The sequence below is a fragment of the Podarcis pityusensis genome (genome assembly GCF_964106645.2).
Source record: "Podarcis pityusensis genome assembly, chromosome: 2".
NCBI lineage: Eukaryota > Metazoa > Chordata > Lepidosauria > Squamata > Lacertidae > Podarcis > Podarcis pityusensis.
Window position 1 is genome coordinate 114,526,598 of NC_138029.1, and position 16,297 is coordinate 114,542,894.

The 16,297-nt window shown below is 49.3% G+C and overlaps 1 protein-coding gene and 1 long non-coding RNA gene across 5 annotated transcripts in view; both read left to right on the plus strand.

Moving 5' to 3' along the window:
* The window catches only part of LOC308470192, a 212,288-nt gene extending 197,017 nt beyond the window's left edge, over positions 1–15,271 (plus strand). For 2 of the 3 annotated variants that reach the window (XR_013982242.1, XR_013982243.1), the window contains exon 2: positions 14,517–15,271. This is a non-coding gene — a long non-coding RNA (uncharacterized lncRNA). Of the gene's footprint in view, positions 1–6,057; positions 6,308–14,516 lie in introns of those variants that run through there. The other variant, XR_013982244.1, reaches the window with a different exon arrangement.
* On the plus strand, positions 5,415–15,271 carry ZBTB12 (zinc finger and BTB domain containing 12). 2 transcript variants are annotated; one of them, XM_080992642.1, is made up of 3 exons: positions 5,415–5,743; positions 8,566–9,157; positions 10,452–15,271. In XM_080992642.1, the coding sequence occupies exons 2-3, from the start codon at positions 8,661–8,663 to the stop codon at positions 11,464–11,466; spliced, it is 1,512 nt and encodes a 503-aa protein (XP_080848768.1). In that variant the 5' UTR covers positions 5,415–5,743; positions 8,566–8,660; the 3' UTR covers positions 11,467–15,271. The 2 variants fall into 2 exon arrangements, with proteins under 2 accessions (XP_080848768.1, XP_080848769.1); XM_080992643.1 differs by lacking the exon at positions 5,415–5,743 and adding an exon at positions 5,792–5,867.
* Positions 15,272–16,297: the final 1,026 nt, after the last annotated feature.

Consider the following 16,297-nt stretch of genomic DNA (forward strand, 5'->3'; position numbering starts at 1 on the left):
GCCGATCGGAAGGTCGGCGGTTCGAATCCCCGCGACGGGGTGAGCTCCTGTTGCTCGGTCCCTGCTCCTGCCAACCTAGCCATTCGAAAGCACGTCAAAGTGCAAGTAGATAAATAGGTACTGCTCTGGCAGGAAGGTAAATGGCGTTTCCGTGTGCTGCTCTGGTTCACCAGAAGCGGCTTAGTCATGCTGGCCACATGACCCGGAAGCTTTATGCCGGCTCTCTCGGCCAATAAAGCAAGATGAGCGCTGCAACCCCAGAGTCGGCCACGACTGGACCTAATGGTCAGGGGTCCCTTTACCTTTACCTATGGTAATTTAGATAGAAATACAGTACACCTCAGCCTAACGCAGAATACTATGACCAGGTGATCTCTGTGCCAGTTCACTCTCCAGTCAAGGTGTTGCTGTTGGGGGGAAAAGTAGTATAAACACCTGCAACTGGGAAATACTGGCCTGAGAGCGCTCCAAATGGAGAACAGCCTCTACCAAAGGTGTCATGGGGTTTGAAGACTCTCGAACACAGGACGCAAGGGAGAAATGTGCTAAGAGGAAGGCACGCTTGGCAAACCCTCACCGCGATCAACTCTCACCCAGGAACCAATGTCCCCACTGTGGAAGGACGTGTGGATCCAGAATTGGCCTCCACCGTCATTTACGGACACTCAGTTAAAACCGTGTTCATGGAAGACAATCTTACTTGGCTACAAGTGATCGCCGAAGAAGAAGAGAAGAAGAAGCTGTTGATGGGCAGCTTCATGGCCTTAGAGATTTAGACCAGGCAGCCATTCCAACAATAGAGGATTGTCCTCTGTAAAGTCAAATATATGGCGGCTACCACACAGCAGGGGAGGGATAAAAAAATGGAGCAGGGTAGTGATGCTGGAGGAGAAGGTGTTTAACATCCGCCCCAGGCAATTTTCCGGATCTCAGGCTCCCTTATCCCCTATGGGACCGCCTCTCCTGGTATGCCCCGCAGAGGACCTTAAGGTCCACAAATGACAACATTTTGGAGGTCCCAGGTTGCAAGGTGGTTAGATTGGTCCCAACTAGGGCCCAGGGCCTTTTAAGTACTGGCCCCAACTTGGTGGAACACTCTGTCACGAGAGACTAGGGCCCTGCGGGACTTGACATCTTTCTGCAGGGACTGCAAAACAGAGCTGTTCCGCCTGGCCTTTGGTTTGGACTCAGTCTGACCCTTATGTTTCCCTCCCCTTATGGTTTTGCTCTATGGGCTACTTTTAAAATAAGGCCGCATTTTAAACTGCATTTTAACTTGCACGTATTTTAAATTGGGTTTTTCGCCCTATTATGTTTTTACTGTAATTTTACTGGTGTTAGCTGCCCTGAGCCCGGCTTTGGCCGGGGAGGGCGGGGTATAAATAAAAATTATTATTATTATTATTACCCCTCCCCAAGCTGCTGTTAGCCTGGCATCAAGGGTTGGCATGTTGGTGAGCTGAATGCCCACCCACAACCAATGCCTAGTGGCAAGAGCCTCCCTGGACTTGCTACAGTGAGGAGGCAGGGATGGTGCCATATAGAGGCTATCTTGCCCAAAGCTCCTCCAAAACTTGGAACCAACACTGCTAGCAAGGAATGTGTGTGTGGAGACACTGGTACCTAAAGACAGCCTAGTTTGGCACTTTTTGCTTTGTGCAGCTGGCATGAGGTGTGCTGCTGTGATGGCAAAACATGCCCTCTGCAAACAACTCCCCTCCCCACTTTGATTTCCCGTAAATCTGCGTTATTTTTGCAAGTTTACTAAGGCAGGGGTCAAGGCTCTCTCCTAGCCTTCCCAGCATATCTAATCTTTCAAAGGTCCAAGATCTTCCCACCCGGGTCAAACCATTGGCCCTTCCCATTCTAGTTAGGCAAAAACGAAAGTTTGAGATGTTGACATCTTTTAAGTGTACTTTGTGGTTTTATTCTGCATTTTTATGCCCTGAGATCTTCAGATGAAGGTACAAATAAATAAATGACGGATAGGCTCACAATTCAGCTGTGCTGATTGGGAAAGAAAGAAAGAAACAAACAAACAAACAAATACATCAAGGGCATATTGCAACCAATTCAGGGATATCCAATACCACTGTTTTACATTTTAATTAGAATTGGAAACAGGTCACGAACCAGCAAGGAGCTGTGGCCCATGACAAATGGCACAAAAAATAATTTCCTGCTTATTAATGGGCAGAAGAGCTCCTAAAATATGTGAACAGCTCATAAAACATAACGGCGCTCCTGACTGAATAAGGTATACATTTAAGTGGCATGTGACAAATTTGTACCAACTGTTTTGCCCACAAGACACTATACAGGAAAGTGCCCTAGCTCAGTGGCAGATCATCTTTCAGAAGGTCCCAGGTTCAAGCCCTACCATCTCCAAGTGGGGTTGGGGAAGATTCCCTGTCTGAAATGCTGGAGAGCTGCTACCAGTCATAGAATCGTAGAATTGTAGAGTTGGAAGGGACCGCGAGGGTCATCTAGTCCAACCCTCTGCAATTCAGGAATCTTTTGCACAACGTGGGGCTCAAACCCACAACCCTGGGAATGAGAGTCTCCTGCTCAGTGTAGACAACGCTGAGCTAGACGGACAGTTTCCTATGTCCCTGATGGGTGGGATTCCACAAATGAGTCCTGTTGGCAGATGAGTCCTGTCGGTGCAAGGACTCCCCTGAAATTGACCCTGAAAGACCGGGCAGGGGGAATTGACTTGGAAGCGAAAGACTATCAGACCTTTGACCTGGACAAGGGGACAGTCGCTCAGGAGTCGTTGCCAGTAAGCTTTTCTACAATGACTGCCTAAATACACCCCATATATTTAAAGCACACAGGAACTGTAGTTTAAGTGTTTTGGGAATTGTAGCTTTGTGAGGGGTATAGTTTGCAGGATTATTTGGGGTGTGTCATGTGCACACAGCCACTATTTGGTGGCGCTGGGTTAAACCACAGAGCCTAGGACTTGCCGATCGGATGGTCGGCGGTTCGAATCCCTGCAACAGGGTGAGCTCCCATTGCTCGGTCCCTGCTCCTGCCAACCTAGCAGTTCAAAAGCACGTCAAAGTGCAAGTAGATAAATAGGTACCTCTCCGGCGGGAAGGTAAACGGCGTTTCTGTGCGCTGCTCTGGTTCGCCAGAAGCGGCTTAGTCATGCTGGCCACATGACCCAGAAGCTGTACGCTGGCTCCCTTGGCCAAGAAAGCGAGATGAGCGCCACAACCCCAGAGTCTGTCATGACTGGACCTAATGGTCAGGGGTCCCTTTACCTTTACCAAGCATAAGAAGCCAGACTTCCCCAGTGTAGTGTGGTGATTAAGCGCGGTGGACTCGTAATCTGGTGAACCGGGTTCGCTTTCCCGCTCCTCCACATGCAGCTGCTGGGTGACCTTGGGCCAGTCACACTTCTCTGAAGTCTCTCAGCCCCACTCACCTCACAGAGTGTTTGTTGTGGGGGAGGAAGGGAAAGGAGAATGTTAGCCGCTTTGAGACTCCTTCCGGTAGTGATAAAGCGGGATATCAAATCCAAACTCCTCCTCCTCCTTACTAAATAGGCATTTCTGGGAATATTTACATACTGAGGCACTTGGAACAGTTTGTCCACTTCTAGGAACTGCAGTTTAAGGAGACTGACAAACTGAAACATGTCCCCAGTAGAGGGGAGAAATGGAAGGAGCCAGGCATTGCTTTGGCCGGACAAGAGACAATTAACGGGCGATATGAGAGTCACCTTCAAATATCTGAAGGGCTGTTGCACAACGATGGAGCAAATTTGTTTTATGTTCCCTTGGGGCGAGGGCCCAAACTAATGGGTTGAAATCAAAAGAAAAAGGATTTCATCTAAACTTCCTGACAGTATGGGCTGTTCAACAATGAGAAGCAGGCTGCTGGTGGACTTTCCTCCACTAGAGGTTTGTAAGCAGAGCCTGGAAGGCCACACCAAACAGGGATGCCGTGGAACTTCCTGCTTTGGCCATGGGGTCAGATAAGATGCTAGCATGGCTCAGTTGGTAGAGCATGGGACTCTTAATCTCAGGGTTGTGGGTTTGAGCCCCATGTTGCATTGCAGGGTGTTGGACTAGATGACCCTGGGGGTCCCTTCCAACTCTACAATTCCATGATCACTGGTAGGATTCTCTCTCCTCACCACCCTGTGCTGGTGCCAGGCTATTTTGTGTCCTAGACCAGGCTAACTACTTGCACCCCACTAAAAAAAAAAAAAAAAAGCTAACTGCAATTTTCCAAAACAGGCACCTTGTCAGGAAAAAAAGTAATGAAACTGGTAAAACATGAATTTATTTTAAATTGCAACAACAAGTAATGCAGCAAAGTTCAATTATCTTTCTCGAGTGCAAAAGAAAATGTTCCAGCACACAGATCCATTCCAGAGAATCTTGCGTAATGTGCTGTTAAAATTCAAGTGTCTCAAAAGTTTCCATCTTGGGCATATCAAAAAATCTATTGAGGGGACTTTCCACCCCTTCGCCCCTAATTCCTTCAGGACAAGCACTGATGCAATGCAAGCTATTACTATTTTTTTAAAAATGCTTTTTATTAGATTTTCACTAGTTACACAGCAAGCTATTATTTTTTTAATGCTTTTTGGTAGATATTCATTAGTTACAGTTATATACTCCAGTCCATATTTTAACACACACACACACATATATATCATACATATATATATATGTGTGTGTGTGTGTGTGTGTATGTATATATATATATATATATATATATATATATATATATGTAGTGTGTGTGTGTGTGTATAATCCAAACAATATCCATGTTTTTTCACCAGTGATTTCTCACCACCTCATTGCAGCTTCTTCTATCCTATTTTTCCTTTCCATTGTGTTGTTTACCTTTGTTATTTTTTACTGGGGGTCATGTACCACCTGTGCAACATTTTCATGAAATTTTCTTTTATTCAAAATAAAAAAAATCCTTCCAGTAGCACCTTTAAGACCAACTAAGTTAGTTCTTGGTATGAGCTTTCGTGTGCAAGCACACTTCTTCAGATACCCTTTTTTTCTTTTATTGTGTAGCAGGCTGTAATTTTTGTCTCTTTTTGCCATAGTCGCAATGCAAGCTATTATTATCATTATTATTCAATACTACTACTACTAATAATAATAAGTTTGCGCCTTCAGAAACTGGTCAAATCCTAAAATAAAAGCAAAACATTGTCGGAAGTTCCTAAGCGATAGACTATAACGAAAGCCCGTCCGGGCGAGGAGCGGCATCCGGGGCCGCTTATAGGAGGCGGCAACGTGGCTCAAGCGCCGCTCCCGGGAAGCCGCGAAGCCTCCTGTTTCCAGAGGAGGGCGGGGATTGGTTGCCAAGGTGACTGGTGGGGGGGGCGCGGCCGGAACCTCGCTCCTCCCGCCAGCCTCCTTTCGCGGCGTCGCGCGTTTATGACGCCACGGGCCTTAAAGGGGAAGAGGGCGAGGATTCCCCCCTCCCTTCTCTTAAAGCGCCCGCGCAGGGGATTAGCAACTTGTCCCACCGTGCAGTCAAGTAGTTTCTTTCGCTTCTCCTCCTCCCCCAACACGCCGCCCCTCATTGGCTTTTTTATTTTTTTCCCCCTTCCCTATGTGGAGGACGAATATTCCTCCCCTTTCCCCGGCCGCCTGGCCCTTTAAGGAGGCCCCTTTAATTCCTTTCTCTGGCTCTTGCCTCCTTGTTTGGCCATTCGGGGCCCACCCCTTCTCCTCCAAGAGAGGGGGAGCAAGGCTGCAAGGTGAGGAGGGGGAAGGGGAAGGAGGGGGGGCTGGGAAACTCAGAGCTGGGAGGGGGGGCCAGGGGGGCCTCTTTGCCGCTTGCTCGCGAGGAAGAAAGGAGCGTGCAAAAGGGGGCAGAGGAGGGTAAGCCAAAGAGGAGGAGGGTGGGGATGGTATTGTCTGCTCCCGGCTGTGAATGGGAAGTGGGGAAGACTTGCAAAAAAAAGGGGGGGAGGGGGCGGGTGGTGGGGAAAAAAGAGAAAAAGAAAGAGCTCCTTTGCACTTGCTTGCTAGCAAAGGGGGTGTGTGAAAAGGGCGGGCGGTGGGCGTTTCGAAAACCTTGCAGAAAGGCGCTTTTTTCTCTCTCTTTTTGGGGAAATTTTAAATAGGAGAAAACGCACGCGCTGCTTGTACAGTGGTACCTCGGGTTACAGACGCTTCAGGTTACAGACGCTTCAGGTTGCAGACTCCGCTAACCCAGAAATAGTGCTTCAGGTTAAGAACAGATATCGTGCAGTGGCAGCGCAGCGGCAGCAGGAGCCCCCATGAGCTAAAGTGGTGCTTCAGGTTAAGAACAGTTTCAGGTTAAGTACGGACCTCCAGAACGAATTAAGTACTTAACCCGAGGTACCGCTGTATTATCGCGCGATGCCGCACGCGGGAGCGTGGGAAGCTTTATTCCTTGCCAAAAACCAAAAAAAACACCACCGGGGTGCAAAGGAAGGAGCAGCGTTGGTGCGCCTCAGTCGCCTTAGCTCGCATCACCACGCTGGATGGGTGTGAACGGGAGAGCTGGGGAGGGGAGAGAGGTAGGTTGGCAGGCCGTTTCACACATTGCGTGTAGGAGATTTTCCAGCGTTTGCTTGCAGGTGCCTCGGAGACCCATTAGCTTTGGAGAAACGAAACCACCCACCACATAATGATCCGCATAGAGTTTAATCACTTTCTCTCTAAACCCTCCAATCGCTCACGTGCTTTCTCTGTGCAGAACGTGAATGCAGCAAACAGCATTTTTTAAAAAAACAACATTTGTGGAGTTAATTGCATCTCTCTGCTTGCATGTGCATCTATTTCACAATGCGTTCATGTGCTGGAAAGCCCGGTTCAGCTGCTGGTTCCCAGCAAATGAACTCTCTTTGAACACACGGTTCAGACATCTTACGGGCTGAAAGATGAGATGGAAGTGGAAGCGTAAGTTTTCGAAATCACAGTGGTCACGGACCTACATCTGCGTCTCTCTTTTTCAGTGTAACGTGTGAACTAAGATTTGGAAAGGGAGGCCGGATAAATGGGTGTTACTGTACTGGTGCACTGATCTCAAAAGAGGAAGTTAAAGAAAATGATGAACATCTTCATATACAGAACTGCCTTTTTTGTCAGCTTCAGGTGATTTGCCAGCTTAGACGTTATCTGGAGAAAACAGATCTGGCTTCATTTGCTTTCACCCTGGTTACATCCAGATTAGACTACTTCATGTGCTCTGCGTGGGGCTTCTATTAAAGGCGGCTTGAAAATTCAAGCATCACCTGGCTGCTTGGCGGGCCAGTCGATTGGAGCATATAGCACAAATTCTGTACTGGTCTTTCCATGTCCAGTTGAAAGTGCTGGTGGTTCCATTTAAAGCTCTAAATGATTTGGGACCCAGGTTATCTGAAGAGCTGCCTGCATCTTGGTCCTTTGTACTGGCTTTTCCAGGTTGTAGAATTGTCCAACTTCCCAACCACCTGCTGCTCATGGCAAGCCATAAAACAGGGTATCCTGCAACGCTGGCAGGAGCTGAGCTGGCCCAGGGTCTTCTGCATCCCAAACCCATTGCTGTCATTTGACTGATGTAGCCTGGAGCAGGCTTTTGCCCAAACCTTGCACCCTGATTGGTATAGGTACCTCACAATTTATCTTACGTATGTTCTGTCTGAAGGTTACCCTCTTGCCTATCCCTGTTAATATGATATCAATTGCTGCCAGTTGCTGGAATTTGCAGGAGGGGAGAGTCTGTTGCGCTCAGGTCTTGCTTGCTGGTTTCCCATGGGACCGCCTCTCCCGGTATGCCCCACAGAGGACCTTAAGGTCCGTAAATAGCAACACCCTAGAGGTCCCGGGCCCTAAGGAAGTTAGATTAGCCTCAACCAGAGCCAGGGCCTTCTCAACACTGGCTCCCGCCTGGTGGAACGCTCTGTCTCATGAGCCCAGGGCCCTGCAGGATCTGATTTCTTTCCGCAGGGCCTGTAAGACAGAGTTGTTCCTCCTGGCCTTTGGCTTGGAATCACTTTGATTCCCTCCCCCCCCCCTTTCTTTTTTCCTTTCTCCTCCTGTGATGAGGCTGCATTTTAATGTTGTACAGTGGTACCTCAGGTTACATACGCTTCAGGTTACAGACTCCGCTAACCCAGAAATAGTACTTTGGGTTAAGAACTTTGCTTCAGGATGAGAACAGAAATCGTGCTCCGGCGGCACAGCGACAGCAGGAGGCCCCATTATCTAAAGTGGTGCTTCAGGTTAAGAACAGTTTCAGGTTAAGAACGGACCTCCGGAACGAATTAAGTACTTAACTTGAGGTACCACTGTATTTTGATCTTGTTTTTTAAGTTGTATTTCAGTCAACTTGTTTTTATTATTGGTTGTTAGCTGCCCTGAGCCCGGTCTTGGCTGGGGAGGGCAGGGTATAAATAAAATTTATTATTTATTATTATTATCTGTTCAGCCACTGTGAGAACAGGAGGTGGACTAGAAGGGCCAATGGCCTGATCCAGCAAGCTCTTCTAATGTTCCTAATTGCCTCTCAGTCCAAAGGCTGTTGATCCTTCAATATTGCAGCACAACATTTTCCGCTCTTTCTTTTCAGTGTCTCGGCCTCCTGCCCTCCTGGGCCTGCCTCTTCCGCGTCTTCCTTCCCTCTCCACACACAGCCTGACCCTCTTCTCCTTCCCGTGAGGACTGATGGCATCTGGCGTCGAGCTTCTTCGCTTCCAGCTCCCCGGCCACGAGGCGGCCACCCTTCGCAACATGAACCAGCTCCGCTCGGAGGAGCGCTTCTGCGATGTCACCATCGTGGCCGACAGCCTCAAGTTCCGCGGCCACAAGGTCATCCTGGCTGCCTGCTCCCCTTTCCTGAGGGACCAGTTCCTCCTCAACCCTTCCTCTGAGCTCCAGGTCTCCCTTATGCACAGCGCCAAGATCGTGGCCGACCTGCTCCTCTCCTGCTACACCGGCGCCCTGGAGTTTGCCGTCAGAGACATCGTCAACTACCTGACCGCCGCCAGCTACCTGCAGATGGAGCACGTGGTGGAGAAGTGCCGGAATGCCCTGTCCCAGTTCATCGAGCCCAAAATCAGCCTCAAGGAAGACTCGGCGAAGTTCGGAGGCCACCGGAGGTCCAAGTCCCCTAGCGTAGTTGGCTGCTCCACCTCGTCCCGCAAAGAACATTCACGCAAGAGGTTTGCTGAAGAATCTGCTTTCATCTGATCCTTCCCCCCCCCCATAAGTCCGCAAAAAAATCGGTCCACTTGAGCTCACATTACCCGCCTTAATCAAGTTCCTTCCTGAAAGAATAAATAAAATAAAATAAAAAAGAAAACCAACATTTGGGGAAGGTTCCCCGCCTGGTCGCCTGGAGGTGTTTTCTTGCCCACCACAGGTGACCAAGGCAAGCGGTTTAATGATAATATTTGTTTAAATGTGCAGTAAGGAATGCTTTGGGTAAGTAAGGCGATAGCACCATTTTCTGGTAGACAGTGAAATAAGCACACCACCTGCTTTAATTTTCAATTAATCTGAGCTAATTAACCTGTTTTGACTAAACAAACACCTGTTCACCTGCTCAGGATCGCCAGTAACAAGCGGGCAAGTTTTCCAGTGCGCTAATTCCAACCTATAGATATGGGAGATGGTCGGTAGCTCAGCGGTGGAGCCCGGTTTTTCTGCGTGGGAGGTTTTGCATTCAGCGACCTGACTTCTTGACCTAGAAGTAGTCGTGGGAAATGTCCTCTGCCCAAGACCTTGGAGAAATGCAGCCAATTAGTGGAAGGTGAAGGCAGGGTAGGGATGTTCTCCCAGGTTGTGAGGCTGGAGGAAGAGGGGGAAGCTCCCAGGTAAGAGCTGGGAGGGTTCACTTTTCTGTGTGTGGAATAAGGATTAAGATATAGTTGCAACAGAGGGCCCGGTGTTTGTTTTTTATTCTTTTCATTCTTTAATCTCTTGTTTATTCTTGCTTCTTTCCTGTTACGTTGAAAATTCATGATAAAAATTGATTTTAAAAAGAGAAATGCAGCCAATCAGAACCACTGGCCTCAAATCCCTCCGACTCTACCATGCCTGATAAACTGTGCCTGATGAGAGTTAATAGTCCCAGCAACATCTGAAGGGCCAGAGGTTTCCCACCCTGGCCTAGATCAGCCAACAGTCCAATGCATGTACAGTCATACCTTGGTTTTCGAACAGCTTAGTTCTCGAACGTTTTGGCTCCCGAATGCCGCAAACCCAGAAGTGAGTGTTCCGGTTTGTGAACTATTTTTGGAAGCCGAACATCCGACGGGGCTTCCACAGCTTCTGATTGGCTGCAGGAGCTACCTGCAGCCAGTCAGAAGCCGCGCTTTGGTTTCCGAACGTTTTAGAAGTCGGACGGAATTCCGGAACAGATTCCATTTGACTTCCGAGGTACGACTGTATAAGTGATTCCTCGTGATGGTTCTCTGCCACCGTTGCACTAATTTGTGTCTTTGTGTCTGGCAGGTCCATGCCGCGGCCCATCAAGCTGGAGTTCCCGATGGAGGAAGATCTGGAGATGAAGGCGGAGGACGAGGACGAGGAGCAGGACGACGACTACGGGGACGATGACGCCGTCTCCGACATCTGCATCGTGAAAGTGGAGTCCGCCCTGGAGGTGGCGCAGCGGCAGAAGAAGCAGCAGGCTGGCACCACGTGGAGCAAAGATATGTCCCCTCAGCAGAGCTGGAGCAAAGAACCTTCACCCCAGCAAGCTTGGGGCAAAGAGTCTTCTCCGCCACCCGGCTGGAGCGAAGACGCGTCCGGAGACCAGGAAGAACCTCAGGTCAACTCGACGGTGGCGGAGGCCATGGGCTCCCCCCCAGAGTCGACCCCGGAGAAGTCCCAGCAAGGGGTGGTGAAGGCTTCCTACAGCCTCTCGGAGGACGCTGAGGGCGAAGGCCTTCTCATCATCCCCGGCGGAGGCTACTTGGAGGAGACCAGCGAGGCGGCGGCTGTTGCAGCAGAATGCCAGAGCAGCGGCGGAGGGATGGGGCTGGTGCTGGCCGGACTGAGCGGGCGGCCTTTCTCCACCTTCCCTTCGGCAGGGAGAGGCGGCGGTTCGGGGACGCCGGGGGGCGGTGGCAGCTCGCGGATAATCCGCTGCACCAAGTGCGAGGAGGTGTTCCAGGGGGTGGAGAAGCTGGTCTTCCACATGCGGGCGCACCACTTCATCTTCATGTGCCCCCGCTGCGGCAAGCAGTTCAACCACAGCAGCAACCTCAACCGGCACATGAACGTCCACCGGGGCGTCAAGTCGCACTCGTGCACCATCTGCGGCAAGTGCTTCACCCAGAAGTCCACGCTGCACGACCACATGAACCTCCACAGCGGCGAGAGGCCGTACCGCTGCTCCTACTGCGACGTCCGCTTCGCCCACAAGCCCGCCATACGGCGCCACCTCAAGGAGCAGCACGGGAAGACCACGGCCGAGAACGTCATGGAGGCCAACGTGACCGAAATCAACGTCCTCATTCGCTGAGGGAGGAGGAGGAGGAAGAGGCGGAGTCGCGGCGGCAGGAAGTGGAAAGGGAGGGGACTCCTGAGCTCCAAGGGAGGGAAGCGGGGGTGTAGCGGTTAGAATGTGGGGGCTGCGAGCCAGGAACCCCTTGAGGGTTGTTTTTTGGGGGTAGGGACTAGGTTTAGTGTCTTAGTTTGCTAGAGGGATGGAATTCCTGGATTATTTGGAAGGGAATGAGGGTGGGCAGGGATAGAGGATTAGAGAAGCGTAAATCACGTGGGAAGCGTTGCTCCTGGGTTGCCTGGGAGGTGTGGGGAGGGGGTCTAGTTAGTGAGGGGAGGGAGCTGTGAGGATACCGGATTGTTTGGATCTGTTCTCTTCTTCCGCAGTGCCCCATCCCTCTGTCCTTTGTGCCCAGTTACCAGAAACCACTACCTCTTTTATAGCCCGGACCTATCTCAGCAGCCAAAGAACTACTTTAAAAGGCCATTGAAGAAACAACACGGTGTCTGTAGGGAGGGTGAATTGCATCAAGAGACAGCAAGCACTGCCCTAAGCCTAGCCCCCTTTGTCCTTCAGTAACTACGTAGAGCTGGGTGGGTGCAAAATCACCCAGGAGCCTGCAGAGGGGCCCTAAGCCTCCCCGTGACTGTAGCTGTGACAGGGAAGTTGGCAGTGATCTTATTCTCCCATGTCAATTCGCCGCGAGAGCCAGACCCCTACACACGCACACAAAAGTCTCTACTGTGTAGTTTGACTTCAGAAATTGGGGCACATTTTGATCCAAATACTGAGAAGCCAGTACAGTGGTACCTCGGGTTACATACGCTTCAGGTTACATACACTTCAGGTTACAGACTCCGCTAACCCAGGAATAGTACCTCGGGTTAAGAACTTTGCTTCAGGATGAGAACAGAAATCGTGCAGCGGCAGTGGGAGGCTCCATTAGCTAAAGTGGTGCTTCAGGTTAAGAACAGTTTCGGGTTAAGAACGGACCTCCGGAACAAATTAAGTACTTATCCCGAGGTACCACTGTAATTCTGTGAGGAACTGCCAGAGTGGGGCGGGACAGCAAGGCTTGAGCATATTGTGCACCGTGTAAGTATGGAATCTCAACCTTCAATACTTTAAACAAACAAGGAAGTTACTAGTCTTTATGGCTGTGAACATATGTTTGGAATCTGATAGCAGCAGTGACAGGAAGCTGGGAGAGCACCAGGAGGCAGGACTTCCTCTGATCAGAGAGTGGACTTCGGGGCAGACCTCCTCGCTCCTTTCGTTTAGCAGCAGCAAAAAAATGAATGACACAAAAATAAACCAGTGAAGCCCTTTACTTTGTATAAGTCTGCTCAGGTCACAAGGTCTTGCTTTCCTTGGTGCAAAATGTGGATTGACCGCTACTTCTTTTTTCAAATCACAGAGAATAAACAACACCGCGAAGAAGGAAACCTTTAGAAACCCAATGTGAGATACAGTCGTGCCTTAGTTTCCAAACAGCCTAGTTCTCGAATGTTTTGGCTCCCGAACAATCGAAACCCAGAAGTGACTGTTCAAAGTTTGCAAACTATTTTTGGAAGCCGAACGTCCAATGGGGCTTCCGCGGCTTCCGATTGGCTGCAGGAGCTTCCTGCAGCCAATCAGAAGCTGCGATTTGGAAGTCGAACTGACTTCCGGAACGGATTCCATTCGACTTCCAAGTTACGACTGTATTGGCTAATGCAGGGATGGAAAACCTGGAGCTTGTGGGATCTCCTCGTTTAAAAAAGGAGGTAAGATCCCAAAGCCCACTGACCAGAGCCAGATGCAAAATAGTGGATTGGAGCAAGAAGCCAGTTAGGAGCGTACAAAGATTCCTCCTGGATCGGACCAATGACCCATCTGCCTCCACATCCTCCTCTCACAGTGGCCAACTACATGCTGTCCCCCATGAACCATAAATTGGGATGCAATGACCTGTGTATACAAGTGCGTTGCCAGAATCCCTCCTTACTCCTGCTAAGAGCCCTTTATAAAAATGCAGTGGGAGGAACAGAACTGTTGTGTCTCAAGATTTAGGGCAGGGGTAGGCAAACTAAGGCCCAAGGGACGGATCCAGCCCAATCGCCTTCTCATTCCGGCCCACGGAAGGTCCGGGAATCAGCGTGATTTTACATGAGTAGAATGTGTCCTTTTATTTAAAATGCACCTCTGGGTTATTTGTGGGGCATAGGAATTCATTCATTTCCCCCCCTAAAATATAGTCTGGCCCCCCACAAGGTCTGAGGGACAGTGGACCGGCCCCCTGCTGAAAAAGTTTGCAGACCCCTGAATTTTAGGGCATTGTAGGTGGTTCCCCTGCACAGGGCACCAAGCAGGGGGGGGAAAGCAAAATTGTGAAGATCCATAACTGAGAAGATGCATTTTGGGGGTGCCAAATTGTATGAAAGGTGACCAAAGTCTGCCCCTGCCGGGCTAGTAAAACATTTTTCAGGCTGGTAGCTTCTGTGGAGGCGAGTCATGCTGAATACTAAAAAAGAACAAGTGCCAAATAAATGCAAAGATACTGTTATTTGGTCTAGAAAAGGACAAGCAAGGCACATTTATAGGTGTCCTTCCAAGGCCAGGCCAATACATTTTGCTGCCTTGGACAAAGCAGCATAGAGTGCTACCCCTCACCGCCCAAATAAAGGTACATAATACCCAAGGCCACCAGCCAAGTTATTTTGGCATTTTGAGGCTGAAAATCCCCCATGCATCTCTTCCTTCTCCTTGGCAGTGAAAAAACCCCAAGGGTAATGAAGCCAGTTGATAACAACCTGTTAGCTTTTCGTGACACCCGAAGTTTGCTGCCTCACTGTCTAACGGTAGGGCTGGCCCTGAATACATAGGAAGTTGCCTTATGTCAAGTGAGACTGCTGGTTCACCGATCTCAATACAGTGGTACCTCGGGTTACATGCGCTTCAGGTTGCAGACTCCACTAACCCAGAAATATTACCTCAGGTTAAGAACTTTGCTTCAGGGTGAGAACAGAAATCGTGCTCTGGTGGCGTGGCGGCAGCAGGAGGCCCCATTAGCTAAAGTGGTGCTTCAGGTTAAGAACGGACCTCCGGAACTAATTAAGTACTTAACCCGAGGTACCACTGTACTATCAACATTGATTGTTTGCCAGGAAAGTTGACAGAGGATGTTCTTTTCCCTATCTGGAGATGCCTGAGATTGAACTGCCAAGCAGATATTCTGCTACTCAGATGTGGCCATTCTTAGTTTCCACTTCTAGGGAGCATTATTCGACCCTGCATGTGCTTTGTGCTAAATTATATACACACACGTGTGTGTGTATATATATAATATCAAAATTCTGAGCCGTGGAAAGCTGGATCTTGCAACCTGTATGGGATGTGCACGGGTATCACTGCTTATATTTGATCATTCATTCTGCTAATGAATAACTTGGGTGGGGATTGTTGGGACTGGAGCCCGGTACCGAATCCTTAAGCGCTTCCCGCAAGGAATCCTGCCAAACTGCTGCTCTGGTTTCTGAGATATTGGCAACACTGTTCACTTTCAAGCATGTCACAGCTTTGAGGACTAGAAACTTACCTTTTTCAAAACCCGTAACAGGAACTGAAATTCTCAGGACACTGAATTCTGTACATGGTACCAAAATGCCAAGTTGCGCACGCGGGATACTCAGCGGTTCTTGAATCTGTCCCAGAGGCAATGGGGGGGGTGAGTTATCTCCTTGAGGTGGTAATGGCTCTGATCTCCAAGACCCTTAACTAGTGTCTTTTTCTCATTAAAACTTTTTTTTCCTAAAAATAAATCAATAAAAGAAACTATAATTTTGTTGTTGTTGTTGTTGTTACCTGATTCAGCAGAGGGCAGGAAGCCCTAATTGTAAAAAAGAAGAAGAAAAGCACAAATTACTAAATTCAGGGTGCATAAGGGTGTAGGTATAGAGGGACGCGGCTGGCGCTGTGGGTTAAACCACAGAGCCTAAGACTTGCCGATCAGAAGGTTGGCGGTTCGAATCCCCACAACGGGGTGAGCTCCTGCCAACCTAGCACTTAAAAAGCACGTCAAGGTACAAGTAGATAAATAGGTACCGCTCCGGCGGGAAGGTAAACGGCATTTCCGTGCGCTGCTCTTGTTCGCCAGAAGCGGCTTAGTCATGCTGGCCACATGACCCGGAAGCTGTACGCCGGCTCCCTCGGCCAGTAAAGCGAGATGAGCGCCGTAACCCCAGAGACGTCTGCGACTGGACCTAATGGTCAGGGGTCCCTTTACCTTTACCTTTACCTTTGCCTAGGGTGTATGTATGCATCAGGGAGGAGGGACTTGGGAAAGATGTGAAGAAAAGCGGGGTTGGATTCCCTTTCAACTCTACATTTCTATGAGGTACAGTCGTACTTTGGAAGTCGAAGGGAATCCGTTCCGGAAGTCTGTTTGACTTCCAAAACGTTCGGAAACCAAGGTGCGGCTTCCGATTGGCTGCAGAAAGCTCCTGCAGCCAATTGGAAGCTGCAGAAGGTGTGTCGGACGTTCAGGTTCCAAAGAACCTTTGCAAACCGGAACACTTCTGGGTTTGCGGCGTTCAGGAGCCAAGACGTTTGACCCGCAAGGCTTTTGGGATCCAGGGTAGGACTGTATAAGAAGGTCCATTTATCCCTGCCAAATTCCTGTAGAGAGCTTATAAGCAGGGCCTGAATGGGGCAGCGTTCTCGTTTATCAGCCGGTAAAGAGGCAGCAGTGAGGCAACACTTTTTTTTTTTTAAATGATATTTATTAAAGTTTCCAATAAAAAAAGACATGTCAGTAACAAAGAGTTAAAAGTAAAAAAGAAAAATACACAATACCAAAATACACAATACA